This window comes from Quercus robur, chromosome 8, assembly GCF_932294415.1.
Source record: "Quercus robur chromosome 8, dhQueRobu3.1, whole genome shotgun sequence".
NCBI lineage: Eukaryota > Viridiplantae > Streptophyta > Magnoliopsida > Fagales > Fagaceae > Quercus > Quercus robur.
The window spans coordinates 41136425-41155562 of NC_065541.1; the positions used below are offsets into that span (position 1 = coordinate 41136425).

Consider the following 19138-nt stretch of genomic DNA (forward strand, 5'->3'; position numbering starts at 1 on the left):
GAATTGGACAACTGTTGCCTCCGGATGCCAGTGAGATGCAGTTTCATCAATATGCTAGCTGCTATGTACTAGCCCTACTAGGGGATATTGTATTTTTTGACAAGTTCGGAGATAGGGTCCATCTCATGTGGTTGGAGTTCATGCAGAACCTTCATAATTCACCCAAGTATAGTTAGGGTAGTGCAACCTTATCATGGTTGTACAAAAATTTATGCAAGGCAATCAAAAAGAAGGAAAAGCAAATTGGCAGACCATTCATTTTGATCCAATTGTGGATATATGCCAGGTTCTTACATATGTCCCCACAAAAGGTGTCCCCACCAGAGGGTGTTTATGGTCCACCACCACCACCAATTCCTCTTGCCATGAAGTATATATTGCATAATTAGTGTGCTATCATTAGATGTATTATGCCACAATTGTTTTATCATTCGAGTTTTACTTAAACGACTAATGACCATGCTATGTTACGTGCTTGTAGGTGGGCAGGGGCTAAGTGTACAAAGAACACTCCCACATATGTGCTTTCTGCATATCTCAACCAAATTGCCACAACACGGCCCAACCAAGTATAATACTTTTTTTTTATACAACGTTTATAACAATTTATGTCCTTGAAATTACATCCATCATAATCATAATGATAAAAAAGTATTTCATTGCCCATTATTATACTACTTGTTATGCAAATTATGGGAAAATTGCTTAACGCTGTTGCTTTTATTGGTGGCTACTATAGGTTAAGTGGGAGCCATATGCGGATGAATTAAACCGCTTTCCTCCTAGTTTTCGCATTAAGAGAAGTAATGTGTGGAGGTCGAAAATTCCACTTATATGTTTTTGGCTTGTAGAGTTTCACCTACCTAATTGTGTCCTCTGATAATTTGAGCTAAAGTAGGAACAACTCAAAGATGTTAATACTGATCACGAATTGCATAAAATAGATGCAAGGGGTAAGGTAGAAAAAAATTGTAGGGTGGAACATGCAGTCCATATTCATAAATGGAATGATCATTCCAAGTACATCTGTCATGCAAACAGGATAGAGGAGGTGATGTCACGTCATCATCCATGTACGGTGTGGTATTGTAGGATCACTCAATTGTATACCGACCATGATAGCCATTGCAATCAACAACTTTCTTTTTATATTTTTCATAAAGATGAGTTCCATCAATACTAATTACTGACCTACAATGTGTGAATCTGACAATGGAAGGAGTGAAAGCCCAGAACACATACTTGATTATAGTAGTATGTGGTGTCTCCCCGTTGATTAGTTGATAAGACACTTGTGTACCTGGATTGCTATCCTTATATGCCAACAACAACTTCTGCAACTTTTGGTACAACTTTTCCCAATTCCCATGTATGTTTGCAATGGCCTTTTATTTCACATTCCATATCTTGTAGTACAATATTTCGTGCCGAAACCTTTCCTTCATTAGGTTTTGTAGATCCTTTATTTTGCAAGTGTGATCTTCAAGTATATATTTATGAAGTTCTTTGGCAAGAAAATTTGAATTCATCATTCTACCATCTTTGTTCACCCTAACTAACGGACAAATGCGAGGACCGCTATATACTGTGATGGCCCATAGTCCTTTAAGTTTCCGTTGTAAGAATGCTCGGACTTTCCACGCACATGACTCATTCACACACAATCTCTGCTGGTTGGACCACTCAGTTATAAAACTCTTATTTAATTTTTCATATTTATATAATTATTAGAAAGCATTATCATAATTATTTTGATTTAATTCATACATTTTATATTTGGTTTTGGGATAATGTTGAATAATCAATTTTGTGCTTAATTGAATTTTAATGGTAAATTTGTCTTTTGTAGGAGAATGGAATTAAATAAGTGGATTTGTGCAAAGAAGAAGGCTAATAGACTTTACTTTTACAAGGGTCATAATGAAGTTAAAGCAGGTCAACCCAATGAAATTTGAGTCCAATTGGAGCAAGGAATTAAAGGAAATTTGCCCTAAATCCAAGTTCAATTCAGATTAGGATTCCAGCTTGCGCACCAGTTAGTATTTTGGGCATAACTTTTGGCTAAGATGTCCAATCGAGAAGATTTAAGTTGAATTGGAAAGTTAACTTAAAGGGCTACAACTTTGTAGTTTATCAAAAGTCCTAATTCTGAAGTTAAATGGGCCAAAAGTGTTGGTTAAGTGAAGCCTAAAAACCTGATATTTTCTCCAAATTCAACTTGTAATAGGATTCCTTGACCTATTTAAAGGTTCTTTAGGGAAAAATTCAGAGCGGAGCGGCCGTAGAAAGTAATTTAGGTTTTCTTAAAGTCTCTTTACAGTTTTTAAAGTTTTATCTATATTATGGCTTGCTAGAAGTCTTGGTAAGACAAGAGGTGAAACCCAACTGTTTATTGGTATATTTTTAACAATTATTTTATGATTCAATGCTTATATTATTATGTTCTTGATTGATTTACTCATTTAGAAAAGTGTCTAGTTCTATATAATTCTTTGATTTATCGTAGACTTTGGGCATGTTAAATGCTTACTATTTCCTACAAACTAATTCACTAGTTTTGTTTTGCCTAAAATAAATTAATTTCATGAAACTACCTTAGACAATTAATTCTTGAGTTCTTATTGTTAAATCATCTGACTAAGATCATCCTTCGTATGAATTTTAGTTGAGTTATAAAATAAATATTGTTAAGACTACCAATAGATGTGTTGTGTGTAGATCCCTAAACCTTAGCACCTTAATGAATTGTTATTTTCTCTCAATTTAAATTACCTTTACTAAACCATCAAAATCTCTTCAATTAAAAGTTATTGTTTTAGTTTTATTATCTTGTGGTTTGCTAATCAATTCCCTTTTCCCTATGGATTCGACCTTGGACTTACCAAGTTATTACTTTGCAACAATCCTGCACTTGGGAATATTATTTAAGTCACAGCAAACCCTTTGCTAAAATTCATTCCCTGCATCCAACTTGATGAAAATAGTATCTCAACGTTTGAAGATCAACTATATTATCCCAAATGTTTGCATGGAATGATAGGCCATGAGCTTCGTAGGCAAGGACTGTATTCATAACATGTTGCACTCATATATTATCGCCTACATCATCATCATCATGAAACCATAGCATGATCATCGTCATCATCCACAGCATCATTATGAACATTGTCAACATTTTCATAGTGATCAACATACTAATGGAAGTCATCTCTCTCAATCATCTCTCCATACTCATCTCTACCATGATCAACATCGACTTTGTCTTCCACCATTAGAGATTGAATATATTCATGTTGATAACTAGATCTAGATCCACAAACCTCCATTGGAGTTGGTGTCTCGTGACATGATAGTGTATAACCTCCAACTATGGTGCATAGGGTAAGAGATGGATGACCATTTGTATGTAATGATTGTAATTCTTCCCCTCCACCACCTTCCAAAGTTTTTTGTTGCACATCTTCATCGCCAACTTCTGTATGAGGCTCGACACTTATATACAACTCAACAGCTTTTAACTGGGGCATAGAATTTATCCTGTCAAAAAAAAATCTTAACATGCGTGTCTCCTTTTATTTCAATAGGCGTGAAGATAATGCAGTCACTAAAAATAGCATGAGGAGCACGATATTTAATTTTTATGTCATGAAACCAATAGTCAAAATCCAGCTTTTTCATAATTTTCTTTTTCAACTTCTTCAAATAGATCTCCCACCGTTTTTTTAGTTGAATAATCTCTAACTTTTTACCAAACCCTTCATACGTCACTCCATAAGTCACATCACTGCAAGGTTCCCCACCTTAATATAGATATAAATCAATTGAACTCATTACAAGCCTATTCAAAGTTAAATAAGTTTACTAAAAGTTAGTGACAAATATAACACTTTTATCCGATACGAACTATAAAATATTGTCTCCAAGCAAATATAAAGATAACATTGTATGATCCACAAAACAGATATAAACAATTTAAATTTTCTCTCCAAGCAAATATAAAATATAACATTGTATGGTCCGTCAAGTAAAAATAACATTGTATGGTCCACTAAATATAACATTGTAGATAATATTTTTGAAATTTCCAAGCAAATTTTTATTAAATATAACATTGTATGATTAAACAAGAAAATATAAAATATTGTCTCCAAGCAAATATAAATATTAGAATTTTTATATGGTCACTAACTTTTAAAAATTAAAACCCGTTACACCTTACAAATAACAACCCATTACAAATAACAACACATTGCAAATAATAACAATATGTTAACCATACACATTACAAATAACAACGCATTACAAAGAAAAACCCATTACACATTGCAAAGAACAACCCATTACAAAGAACAAATAACAACCAATTACAAATACCAATAAAAAAAAAAAAAAAAACAAAAAAAAAAAAAAAAAAAACAAACAAACAAACATTACAAAGAACAAATAATACATTACTCATAAACACTATAAGTGGTATGTGTATATATGTCTACCAAATGAAAACTTATATTAACCAGGTCTATCAAAAAAAAAAAACATTTGAAAAGGTTTAGATATTTACCTACAAGTTGAAGAAGAAGGAAGCTTTCAATTTTGTAGAATGATCAATGAAAGTTGCTAGGTGTGAAGTAAATAAAGAGAGTTTGGGCGAAGGAGAGTTGGGACCTTTTAAGAGCAAATGTGATATGTGAGTTGTGTGTGAGTTATGTGATAGTTAAGAGAATTGACACAGATAAGGTAGGTTTTGTAATTAATTGGAACTCGAGTTTAGCAAACTCAGGTTCCATTTAAAAAAAAAAAAAATTCCCACCAAGAACTCAAGTTTAGTAAACTCGATTTCCAGGTGGGTAAATTTTTTTAGCAGGCTGGAACTCGAGTTCCACGTGGTTTTTTTTTTTTTAAATTCCACATCAGACCTATACTAGTTGGATCTCGAGTTTGATAAACTCAATTTTGGGTTAGAACTCAAGTTTTCCAAACTCAAGTTCCAAAAATAGTCTAGATAACTAAATAACTTCAGCCACATGCTATTCACCTAAAATTTTCCTAAAAAGTTACTATTCAACAAACTTTGTTGTGATTATGGCAATTGCCAATCTGTTCTTCAGGGTCTCTTTCTTTTATTCTTTTATTTATCTTTTATCTTTTAGTTTTTCACTTTAAAATTTCATTGGAAAGTTGACCATTCAAATGGACTTTGGGCATCAAGGCATGGGCTTAATTTAATTTTGACGTAAGCTTTCATAAAAATTATATATATATATATATATATATAAAATTTATTTTTATAAAATTACGGACATCCCAAAATGATACACTAGTATTGATTGATATCTAAATATTTCATCTCCCTCACAAAACAGAAACGACTTCCAACACAGTATTGACTCATTTGATTGTGAAACTCAATATATATTTATATTTGCTTAGAATTTAATAATTCTTATTTGCCTTCTGAAAGTTATGATATTAAAAAATATATTTGAAAAATAGATCTCTATATACTGGCTTGGCCTCTGGGTCTACATTTAATGCATGTGCAACTAGCCCAGGGTCTAATCCTGGCATTTCACTGTAGTCCTACGCGGAGACGTCTTTGAACTCTTTCAACAGTAGTATCAGTTCTAACTTTTCCTTTTCTGTTAGACTTGCACTGATTGAAATAGGCCTTGGTTCTTGTGAACCAGACCCTAAGTCAACTTCTTCCAATTCTTCTTCTGCCACAACCTGTGCATCTTTTTCTGCCACAACTTCCCCATCCTTTTCTTCCTCTTTTCCCAAGCTTTCTTGAGCGACACAATATGCCAAACTCCTGTGCTGCCATTCTTGGGTGGGGCTCGCTTGTATCTCACTTGTGGGCCCCGCGCGCCTTGATAATTTGTACATAATCCTGCCATCAAGACCTCAGACCTTGATGCATTGGGGTGTGTTATCTAATTCTGCGGTAGACGCTTCTTTTCTTTTCTTCTTTCGTGCCAGCAACTCTCTTAGATCAAGTTCTGGGTCATTTTGGACATCTTCCCACTTAGGTACGAAGGTACCTCGTGGCTTTGAAACTGAGCTTTCCCCAGATAGAGCCCATTGGTCGTAAAACATAGTTTTTACTAGGTGAGCTTTTGCTTGCTCGAATGGCAAGGGGTTTGTAGCTATACGTATCATCCTGCCATTCAATCTTTCTTTCACACACTGGTGATAAGTGGACGGGACCAATCAATGTTTGTGCAACCAAGGCCTTCCCAAAAGCACATGATAGGATACTTCCGTTCTTACCACATGGAAACGAGTTAAAGAAGCTATAGGGCCTACTTTCAACCACAACTGGATGTGTCTTGCGGTATACTCGCCCCTTCCGCCAAACCCCGTCACTTCCATTAGGCATCCTTGGATCTTTCTTTCTGAAATTCCTGTCGCTTGCAAGGTGCTCAATGGAATGAGGTTTACGGAAGCACCTGTATCTACCAAGGCCCTCTTGATGGGGATTTGGTTTATGGATGCTGCCAAATAGAGAGGCCTCCTGTGATCTGGGTGTCCCACCTCCATATCCTCATTGTTAAAAGTGATCTCGGTTGATTCCTGTAAGAGGGCTCTGTCATCTGGGATTTCTGCTGATAAACATTCTACTCCTGCCCCGGAGGTGATACTCACCAAAGCCTTTGTGGCTATCTTTCTTTCCTTTGCCGTGAGTCCCAACTGGTCAAACAAATTTTTGAATTTGGCGCTTTGCTGTAGGGTGGTAATTGCTGCGACAGGCAGAGTCGGGTTCTCCTCCTCGTCCTCCCTTGGGCTTGCGCATATTACCACTGCTGCTACACCCTTCCCCTTGTGATTCGGGATTGGGTTTCTTTGGACCTCCTGTTGGGTTAACTCCAGTGTCCCTTCTTTAATCCTGCGGTGCACCAATCTGCAAAGCGCCTAACATTCTGTGGTGGGATGTTGTACATAGTTATGCAAACAACAGAAGCGAAGGTCTCTTCTCTCTTCCTCCGTGGGCTCTCTAGAAACCTGGTTGGGTTTAAAGATTCCGTCTGCTATCCATTTATCTAGCAGCACATCCAGTTCCTTAGGAGTACACAGTATGGGTGGGGGTGTATCATATTCCCTCCCTTCGGTTTTCCTTCTCCGCTCTCCAGTAGACACCGCCATAGCTTGCAAGAGGTTTCTTTTATTTGAGCTTGGTTTTACGGACTGGGCTATCTTCCTAGCTTTCTGCAACAGTTATGCAAACTGGGAAATTTCTAGATTTTTCAGGACTGCTCTGAATTCCCAAATCATGTTAGTCATACACATTTCTACTAAGGTTCTTTCTTCACAATGGTCATAGCAGTCAAGTGCTATGTCCCTGAACCTCTTGATATATTCCATCAAATCTTCGCCATTCCTTTGCTTGGCCGCTTGTAGGATGGCAAGCGTTACTGTTTCTTCTTCGTGAAAGTACTTAGTACAAAATACATCCACCATGTCATCCTAAGTTGGGATCGATCCTGGTTTTAGGCTAATGTACCAGGTGTATGCCCGGTCACATAATGACTTTGAAAATTCTCGAAGGCATAAGTCCTCGTTTGTGGCGTAAGGACCAAGGGTGTCAATAAACTTGCTCACGTGCTCAACTGCACTTCCCTTCCTGTCGTCGTATTGTGCAAAGGCCCTCGGCTCATATCTCTCAGGGTATGGTTTGTTGAGCACCTTTAGTGAGTAAGGAGGTCTTCGTGCGTAAAACCTCTCCTTGGGTGTCCTGGCTCTCTTTTGTTCTAAGAGAGCTGCTACTTCCGCCATAGTAATAAAACATTGTTCTGTATTCCGTGGGACACCTCCTGCTAGTGTCTCTTTTCTATCTGCCGCATACTCTGGGTCATGCTGGCTTCCTTTCTCCTTCGTTTTGTCTGCTTTTAGTTAACGGATTTCTTCCATCATTTGTTGCTACGAGTGCTGCAGTGATTGCAATACTTCAATAAAAGTACTGACATTGTCCGTGGGAATTCTTGGCTGTGGCTGAGGATCAGCCCCTATTCTGTTGGCACCTTCCGTTTGGTTAGGCTGCTGTTGGTGAGGCGTTGTTGGCCTGGACTCTACTTGCGAGGGTACGGCACTCATATTCCGTGTTGTCCTGGACTTTAGTGGCATTGTTTATGAGGGGTTCTGTTTTTTTTTTTCACCCCTATTTGTTTCCCAACTCCCCAGTGAAGTCGCCAATTGTAAAGTGGTGGGCTGTGCTAGTAGTGTTGGGTTGCTTCCTGCTGCACTAGGCCCAAGTTTTCTGGATAAAGGAGTTAGGACCGGTCCAACTGCAACTCAATTTGGTCCGGCTTGTGCGCAAACTATGCCTGGTCTGCCAGAAATGTGCTTACGGCAGGCAGAGCTGTTTCGGATAAGTTGTGATAGACAAACACAATAACAAAAAATAAAATATCTAGCTACTTAGCAGGAAATAACCAAATGACCCCTAAACACAATCACAATAATAATAATCACTTTTGCAAAAAGAAAAGAACAATAGGGAGCAAATAGTAATATGTATGGGTTGATCAGAAGATGAAGAAATCAGCTTAAATTTGGTCAGCAAGAGCAAAACCAGAGAAGAAAGAACGTTCCTTCTCAACGCAATTAATCTCTTAGGAAAAGTCTTGCCGTGGAGATTAACTACCCTGAGGGAAACAGACTTGAATGGTTGATGCACAAGGGCCCCTTTTGGTTTTAATAGAGAGCAGGATTTCGTGAGTGATAGAGGGAATCAATCTATCGGTGCATGCATGCCGTTCTAATTCTCCCTCTATTTTTCTTTCTAGTTGTTTTCTTTCTTTCCCTCCCACTCGTTTCTTTTCTATTTTCTGGTCTCTCTTTTCAAATTCCTATTTCTGAGTTACGGTTCCCGTTCCTGCTCCGTTTTTTTGTTCACGACAAGGTTCTCTTTTTATAGTGCCTGTGTGACCAGATTTTACTGTTTTAGCCCTTAACCTCCTCTGTCTGGTCTAAGTGTATTAGCCAACCACCACTGGTCCGTCTGTGTGCCACCCCTCATCACCAAACAAAGAAGGGTATTTTGTTTGTTTGTCTGCCATGACACCCTTTCCTGCTACAGTTTGGGTCCTTTCTCTCTCCCTATCCCTCATGGCATGCACCTAGTGGTTCCAACTCAGCTTGCTTCTTTTGGATAGTATGTCATCCCAGCAGAACACTTTCCCAAAAGAGCCTGAGCCGGAACCTTAAAAATAAATTTTTTCCCTCTCCCCACCACCAAACCATGCCTTTTGAATCTTTGACCCACAACCTCACCATGCCCTGTATTGGCTGGGTACAAACTGGTGGTGCCTGGGCCTTGCGCGTGCCTCCCTTCCATATGTGTCCAAAGTTTGCCTACTGCTCATACGTCTGCTGTGGTCTAGAGGCTTGCATGCATAGTCTGCCGTCTGTTCCTTTTGACCTTTTATGTGAGCTGCTTTTTGATTTCTCGCTCCCCTGAGGAGCTGGGCTTTATTTGATACTGGGTATTTCTTTCGGCCCATTTATTGATTACCTTCATTCCTGCCATATTACTCTGTCACTCCTGCTATAATGACTCAATCCTGCTGGGCCTCTTTAGGCCAGCCGTTTACTCTTTCCCCCAGTGGCTTGGTATGACCATTGGTTTTCCTACTTATAGGCTCCTGTGTCCCTTTTGTCTTCCTCTTGGGCAACCTTGGCCCACTTGCTTTCTTTGGGCTTCTTTGGCCCTTTTACTAACTCCGCATTCCCATGGGCTTTTACTAACTTCATTGGGCTTCCCTGACCCAATTATCTTATTCTCATCCTTAGTGTTCATGGGCCTGCCATTAACCCCTTACTTTCTTTGTTTGCATTACTTTGGGCCTGCAGTGACCCTTTCTTACTTTTCTACATCATATACTGCCGATGTGTATGCTATTTCTCTCTTTCCGGGCTTCTTTAAGCCCACTTGCCTCTTCAAGACCCATCTGTTCATTTCATGGGCCTGTGATCCATTATTCCTGTCGCTTGGGCCTAATAGTTTTGCCATCTGTTTGCCAATTTTTTGCTGCCCTTGTCGTTGGGCTTTCTTCTTTCTACTTGGATTTTCACAAATGGCCCTCAACAATTATATATATATAATTTATTTTTATAAAATTACGGTCATCCCAAAATGATACACTAGTATTGATTGATATCTAAATATTTCATCTCCCTCACAAAACCGAAACGACTTCCAACATAGTATTGACTCATTTGATTGTGAAACTCAATATCTATTTATATTTGCTTAGAATTTAATAATTCTTATTTGCCTTCTGAAAGTTATGATATTGAAAAATAGATCTCTATATTTATTTGGAATATTTTAGTCATTTTTTTTTTACTAATTTAATATATTTATTTATCTTTTAAATAATTATTAGATTAATTATGACATTATCATGGTTAGACCACAGTCCAACGTTAAAAACCTTGAACCTCTCCCTTTTTCGATTCGTTGAACAGTCCAGGTCTAAAAACCACTTGAGCCATGTGAAAGCATAGCATTTTGGTCCACTTTGATCCATTTCAGTCCAATTTGGTTTACTTTGGGCCATTCGGTCAAGTTCAGTCCACTTTGGTCCTTTTAGAGTTTTAGTACATTTCGGTTTATTTTGGTCCAATTTGATTCATTCAGTCCACTTTAGTGATGTCAAAGAAGGAGAGGTTTGTGTGAAAAGAGAAGTTGTGTTATTGACATTTATGTCACATTCTCAGCCTAATTTTGTTAGGCTATTGATAAAATTACATTTTTCATATTTTATTAATGTTTTGTATTTTTTAATGTAGGCAAAAATTCAAACCCTCTACCATGGCCGCACAATCAATTGAAATCCGCAAGCTTTGAATTCCACCCACTAGTCTAAAACTACGACTCCACCCATTAGTCATTTATTTCATATTTTCAATTTTCACATTCCAATAGCAGACTTTCGATGTTTCTCTATGTGTTTGGATTGCAAGAAAATAAAAGGGAATTAAATTTTCTGTTTTAGCAGATCTTCATTTTCTTTTATCTTTGTTGCTTGTTCATGAGTCATGACATGAAATTTGTATTTATTAAAATGATGATGTGTCATTTTTAATATTATTTTATAAACCACATAAGCTTTAAGTGTGGTAGCAATGCACACCGTTTTCCACGTAGGCATTTTTCATTAGTGAATTGACCATAGAGAAAAAATTTATTGCAAGTTAAAAATATAGAGACCAAAATGATATTTTCTCCTTTAATATAAGTGATGAATTCACTAATATTTGATTCCTTTTTAAGTCATTCAAGATGTATAGAGGAGTTCCAATTACACATTACATTATTCACAAAATGTCTCACTTTATATAATAATTGAATGTAAAATGCATTATATTTCATTGGAAAAAAAAATTTTCAAAATTCAAAACACTTTCAAATAACAAATAATATATATATATATATATACACACTTTTGAGAAGAACAAATATAGATAGTTTAATTTAGAAAATCTAATATATTGTATCAACTATACTTTATTAGAAAATAATCACATCATTTTAAGAATGGTTTGTACCTAACACTTATAAGTATCATCTACTATATTTATTTTTCACTTAACAGGAAAACAAATATAACAATGACAAAATTTGGCAACAAACTTGATTATAACGTAAAACTGCAACTTTACTTAATATCTTTTTATTGGAAATGAATTTGACAAATCTATCATTGAATTACATTTTCTTCTTATATCCTCTATGCTTGCAAAATTTTTAAAAGGTCAAATATCAATAGCTACGTCATCAATCAAATGTTCAAATTTTGTTAAATGTTAAAAAGCGGAAATAATTTTTTTTTTTTTTAAATTAAATCTGTTCAAAGTGTGCAACAATTGAATTTTAATAATCAAACATTACATGTCTTATTCTAGTAAAAAAAAAATTCATGTCTCATAATCAAATTTACTTCAATTAAGTTTAGGACATATCTTTTACCACAATTTGTTGAAATGGTTTGATTATAAGTGGTAAAAAATAGGTTGGGTGCATGTAAAAGAGATTGTCTATCACTCACAATCAACCGGGTAATTATTGAGTACTCTCGGAGTACCAAAAAATGTATATTCCTCTTTCTCACATAATTATGGGTCTTACTAATTAAATTCATGATAAAACCCACAATTCATATGAGAGAAGGGGGATGAGCATTTATGGTACTTTCGGAGTATTCAATAATTTTACTAATCGATTAGTTCAACAAGTTATGCACAAAATTATGACAACAAATGTGTCATAGACTTATTGAATTTATTATTGCAAAACTAGTTAACTTAGGGCTAGTTAGCATCAGGACGGTGATGTAGTCTTTTAACTTAATCAAGAAACCTTAGCTTCTACTCTCTCCCCCCCCCCCCCCCCCCCCCCCCCCAAAAAGAAAAAGAAGAAGACCAATTCGCTGAAGTTATGGCAATTTTGGCGGCTTAATTGAACTTAATCACAAGGGGTAAAGGTTTTTTTTCCCCCTTTTTTTGAAAGCTTGCTGAAAAGTTATACAAGGACCACAAATCTAAGATATCTAACCCCAAATTTCATCAAGCAATTGGTGAAATTATTTACTCCGATGGGAGGAGTCTCCTTCTGTAGGAGTGAACAATTTTACCAACAATTCGACATCATAATGCTAACAATTATAGAAATTAAAAAAAAAAGTGCGCAAATGTGAATATCTTGTTGATTTCATTTTGGGCGACTATGTGGTCCCAAGTCTCTAAATAAATTGATGATATTTTAGATGACATCAATGGATGGTTTGGAATGTAAATTTTTGAAAGCTAAGCAGGAGTACAATAACGTTGTACTTTCTCATTCCATATAATAATAAATCACATTAATTAAATTTATTGTAGAACCCACGGTTCATATAAAACAAAGAAATACGGTGCTTTTTGTACTCTTGAAATATTTTATAATTTTCCTAAAACTAATTTCTAAGAATATCTTTAAATACGGGAATTTTCTTTACTATCTTGAGTAACATTTAAAGTCTAGTGTTGCATCAATTTTCAAGAATTATCAGAATTTGTGTTGTTGGTCGAGATGATATAATGACCCAACTATTGCTAGGAGAAAATATTATTGGGTGGGTTTTGGGCTTTCTAGGTCCAGGAAGAAGAGAGAGACAACGGGTACAAAGGAAAAACAAGTCGACTACAAAAGCTAAATTTATATATAAGATTGAAAATAAGAAAAAGATTTCATTTTATATATATATATTATTAGTTAATAACATGTATATTTAACAAAATTTGATCCATTCTCATTATTGTATGTGTAATTATGAAATTTTATAATTATGGTAGTTATTAATAGGTATTTATTATGATTTGATTTGTATATTGAATTATCTATTCTACCATTTAAGAAAAATACAATGTGATAAGATTCTGAAGTGTGTGTATGGCTCTTGCTTATCTATGGTAGCTTATTTATATAATGTTTATCAAAAGATATGTTTTTTGGTAACTTTTATGTTAAATGTGTTATAAAAAGTTAAAAACTAGTTTATTTTAAAAAGCTAAAAAATAAATTATTTGCCAAAAAAAAAAAAAACTTAGACAAAATGTTAAAAAGCATATAGTAGGGTTTGGAAAAGAAAGGAGTTCCTTTAAAATATATTAACTTGATTAAGGATATGTATGATAGAGTTATAACTAGTGTGAGAACAAGTGAATACATCACAAGTTAAAGTTTCCTATCACTATAGGTTTGCATCAAGGATCAACGTTAAATCTTCATCTCTTCACACTAGTAATGGGTGAGCTCACTAAATTGATTCAATAGAAAGTTCCTTGGTGTATGCTTTTTACAAATGATATAGTTTTAGTGAATGAAACTACAAGTGGAGTTAATGTTGAGTTAGAAATTTGGTGAAATGCTTTGGAATGCTTTCGATTAAGTAGAATTAAAATAGACAACATAGAATGTATGTTTAGTAAAAGTGGAAATAAAGATTAAGGGGGTAGTAAGATGTGATATATTGGATATATTGGATACAAAAAATGCGAGAGCTTTTGATATATTGGATCATTAATCCATAAAGATTGAGAGATCAAAGAGGATGTGAGTTAAAGGATAAGAGCATGGTGGATGAAGTAGAGAAGTGCATTAGGAGTCTTGTGTGATTGTAAAATACCTATTAAGTTAAAGGGAAAATGTTATCAAGATCAACTAGGTTCTATAATACTAAGTGTTGGATTGTTAAGAAGAAATAGATTCATAAAATGAGTGTAACTGAAATGAAAATATTAAGATGGATAAATAGAAATGCATATAAAGATAGAATTCAAAATGAAAGAATCCAATTAAAAATATGGGTGGCTCCTATTGATGAAAAGGTGAGAGAAAATTGCTTGAAATGTTTGGTTATATGCAAAGTAGAACAATTAATTTATTCAAGTGAGTTTATTCAGGTTAGGGGAAGGAAAAAAAAAGGTATTGGAAGATAAAGATAACATTAGTAGTAATTAAAAAGACCATGTCAATTTAGGAAGTAAGAGAGACTATGATTTTGGATGGAATAAAATGTTAGAAAAGAATATAAATAATCAACCTTAATTAATCTTGTTAAAGATCCATAGCCAATAACTTAAAATTTTTGGGACTAGGGCGCTATTGTTGCTATTATTGTTAACTTCGATACTAACATCATACTCCCTCCGTCCCAATTTGTTTGTCCTGTTTGAAAAGTTAAACTTTTTAAGGGAACATCATATATTGTCTTATTTGCCTTATAAAAATGTTTAAGTTTACAAAACTACCCTTAAGTAAATTTATCAACTTTTTTTTTAAAGAATTATTCTTAATAAGGTAACTAAAAAGATGCCACAATTAGATTGATTTTTTAAAATATTTGTTAGTTTTCTTTTCAAATAGTTTTGAAAATAAAATAGGGGTATAATGAGAATATTAGTAAATTAATGACTTTTATTTTTAGAAACAAGACAATATTTTGGGACATTCCAAAATAGAATAGAGGAAAAACAAACTGGGACAGAGGGAGTACTTAAAAAGGAGAAATAATAATAATAATAAACAAATGCTGCCACCACTTCAATTCATGCGTAGTTCATGTGTTTTTCGAGAATTTTGTTAGAAAAATTTCGTTTTAGTTTGTCTTTCTCTAATCTCAATGTACTTTCCTAATTCTTTCCCCTGGCCTCTAAATTCTCCAAAGATGAGTAAAACAAGCAGAGCGTATATAGCTTAAAGTCTTTTCTTTCGATTGCTCAAGTCCTTGGGTTGAGACAAAGTCATCGATTCTAGAGAAACGGTAATTTATACGCTTCAAGTTGAATCCACCAACATCATGACAAGAAAGTGGTTCGTAAAAAAATAGACACAAATCGAGTTGTAGAATCGTCTGAATTCAAGCTACGTATACCTGCCTTGAATTCCATCATAAGCCCAGCAATTGAAATTGAAAGATAGAAGGCACCATCTTTTTCAGCCCAATTCCCCAAGTTCATCATACAAATTTCATTAAATCCACGTGAAGAACCAGTCAATTCAAAAGTTCTAAATTTAATTAAAAGTCATGAAAAGCATGTTTCTAGTATAGATTGAGAAGACTGAACCAGGGTCAAAGGTTGAAATACAATTTTCAAGTCACCACATTGACAAAATTGCAGAATACTTCCCTCTAAATATTTCACAACTTTTTATTGAGTACAATTTTCAGCATGGCTAACATTTATTATTGGAGAAGTTCAAATGTTTAACGTACAAAAGACGAATAATCAATGTCAAAAGAAAACCTGATACATGAAGCTTCCAAAATTATACAAAAGGTCAAAGATTTTCAACCTCAACATGAAAAACTTCCAAAAGAATAACACAGTTTTGAAAAGAAACACCATCTCTACAAGAATTTCTCAATGCTGGCAATTAGTGTGGTTTTGGGCACAGCACCAATTACTGCGTCTTTCTTCTCACCGTTGATGAAGATCATGATTGTTGGGATACTTCGAATTCCATATTGGGTTGCAATCGAAGGACTATCGTCAGTACTCAATTTGAAGCACTTGAGCTTCCCATCATATTGCTTTGCCAATTCACCAATTACTGGATGTATCATACGGCATGGCCCACACCATGGAGCCCAAAACTCAACCAGAACAGGCCCATCAGCCTTGAGGACAAGTGATTCCCATGTAGCATCAGTCACAATGGGAACTGAAATTTGAAAGCCAAGCAAGAGGTTAATCCAGTTGGGTGCATTTCATGAAGAGCAACATAGATATCCACTATTCATCATTTTCAAGAGTCTTATTCTAGTAATAGACTGATAACACAATTCACAGCCAAGGAGTTAATTTAAACAATAGCACCAAATGAATGGAACCATGGTATGTTCTAGAAAATCCTACATAGAAGTCGATTAAATATGTATAATGTATTCAATTTATTGTGTTGTCCTCATTGTGGCTGTAGTTTTCCTCCTTTTTTACCAGTATTTTTTGACCTCCATCGCCACTATGCCTTTCATGGGCACTGCTTGCTGAGCTTGCAAGTTCTCTCCTTTGTGTGATGGACATGTTGAGCTTGTTGAATAGCTCAATAAATCTTTCCATGACCTGCCTGCATCTGTTCTGAACAGAGATGAGAGAGAGCTAACCTTTTGCTCCAGCTTTTCCACACGCTGGTCCATGCACAAATTCTAATACCAATTATTGCGTAAACTAATTTTTATGAGTAGCTTCAAGGAAGCCAACTACACCCCAGTTTGTTTTTTTTTTGTTTAAAAAAAAAAAAAAAAAAACCTACTTTGAGTGAATCCTAACCTCATACACTAAAGTGTTTCTTTGAAGAATAAATGATGATACTTTTTATTTAGGGTACGTTTGGTATACTGAATGTAAATTACATTAGGAATAGTAATCTTTATTACTAGGAATAAAAGACATTGTAATAGATTAACTATTACTATTCATAAGTTTGGTTGTTACATATGGAAAGCTTGTAAAAGATAATGTATAAGGAAATTTTATATTTTTGGAAATATATGCACTAAGGAATAACTATTACATTCATTTTAAAGAGGAATAACTATTCTTTAAATTCCAATGTAATAACTAATCCATGTAATAAAAATGCAACCAAATAACCGAATTGCTATTACACATGAATAATTATTCCATTATAAGAGCTATTATAGCATACCAACCGTATCCTTAGTTTTGTTGCCCTTTTATTTTGATAATAAATAATGGGAAGGGGGTTCAAATCCTAGTGCTCAGGCACCACAAGAGGTGCAGGAACCAGTGGGGTATCCCTCAAACCCTAGCTTTGTTGCCCTTTTCTAAAACTTGAATAACAAGAGCAAAAAAAACATAGGACATGTAAACTCACACAAGCTAGGAAATATTTACATCTTAAAATCTACATGTAAAAGCCATAACAAATTGGACTCAACAAATAGGTTTTGGTTAGCTCAATCGGTAAAATCTCTTAACGTTAACTTTTGTGCTCAAGGGTGAACCAGGCCCAAGTCCCTTAGAAAGGGAGAGGCTAAGAGCAAAGTTTTGAATTCCATTCTAGAATGGTTATTGGAACGAAATATTTTCAGCACCAATGTATACCAATTCACCGTCTTGGGATTACACACCAGTTGTGTATATACACACACTTATTTCTATTATTAGGCTGAATGATTTAAATTAATTAATCTAATTTAGTGTTTTTTTAAATAAAAAATGGTATTTTTGTAAATAAAGAAGTATATAGGGGTCTAAGGGGTGTTGCGAAGACTATGATTGGAAGGTTCATTTCTTTCAATTTATAACATCTCACATGAGATTGATCTTTTTTGTGTCTCACCTTCCCAGCTTTCCCTATTTCTTTATTCATTTCCTTTCTCATTTAAATTTACCTTCAACATTCCTTCACCTTGTCTGTTTAGACTGTGCCTTTTCTGTATCTATCTTCTCATCTTCCATTTTTTTTTCACCATGCCCTCTCTAATTGCTAACCTCGTCTTCTTCTTTGTCTTTTTGTTTTTGTTTTTTCTTTACCTCCCCTGTGCTTTACCAACCAGATCCACTGATTCACTGCACAACTCTACACTTATGGTTAAAGAATTCATGCATTTCCCTCTTTCTCTCTTACAAAATGCATGGAAAAGAAGAAAAATCAGAAGGAAGTGAGCCTTCTAAAATCCAGTTCAGAATTCTAGTTTTGCTCAAAATGGAAAAATTCCGCCCAGAACTCTGGTTTAGGCCAGAATAGACAGGAATTTGGGACGATACAGAATCAGGGGGGTCACCTACACTAGTTTATCCACCTGAAGGAAAAAAAAAAAAAAAAAAAAAAAATCCGACCGGAATGAAATGAGATTTAAAAAATTGCTTGAGAGCCCCTTTGTGCCCAAACCTTGTTGCACCACAAGGTACTGCCAAAATTGTCATTGCATTTGGCCTGATCAAGAGTTATGAACAGCTTTTCAGAAGGGCCATGAATATTTTTCCCCATAATTAATCACTAATTCATAGCTTTTTACTTTCTAGACAATAGGGACTATTAAGCAAGCAATTGTGGTAAATATGAGACAAACTTTTTAGGAAGGCTGTTTAATCAAGTTCTAGTCTTTTACTTTCTTTTTAAAAATAAATAAATAAATAAGTAAGCAAGTTTTCAAGGGTGAGTTCTACTTTAATCTTTTTTGTACTTCTTGGCTACTTCGTGATTTTCTCGCATGAAGTAGTCTTTTCTTCAATGAAACCTATCCAAAAAAAAAAAAAACAAAACTCACTAAAGACGAAAGACTCTGAAACAACTCCCGTATGTCTAGACTCAACTATATAAGCTCCTTGACATTTTCAAATATTTGGATATATAAACATATATATATATGAAGAGATGAATCTTTTTCTCCCTAAAATGAATCACTCGTTCATCATTTGGATTTTTAGTCAACAGGAGACCATTGAGTAGCACCTGTATTAAATATGAGTTCACTTCTTCCACCAAAAAGTACTACTCTTTAGTTTCTTAGGTGTCACCTCGTTTTATGTGATATACTTCTTTTTCCAGCCTTCTTTAAGTATTTTATTTGCAATGACATGCATCTAACTTTCCGATGTCAATGACATAGAGGTACAGAGGCTG

At 34.9% G+C, this 19138-nt stretch overlaps 1 protein-coding gene across 2 annotated transcripts in view; it reads right to left on the reverse strand.

The window, feature by feature from the left end:
* LOC126695529 (uncharacterized) overlaps window positions 1-19138 on the reverse strand; it is a 36176-nt gene that overhangs the window by 15064 nt on the left and 1974 nt on the right. Inside the window, exon 2 of one of the 2 annotated variants that reach the window (XR_007646039.1) lies at window positions 15839-16207. Coding sequence is in view for 1 of the 2 variants with exons in the window: in XM_050392321.1 (XP_050248278.1) it covers window positions 15894-16207 (314 nt within the window). In the remaining variant the exon portion in view is untranslated. Of the gene's footprint in view, window positions 1-15668; window positions 16208-19138 lie in introns of those variants that run through there. The other variant, XM_050392321.1, reaches the window with a different exon arrangement.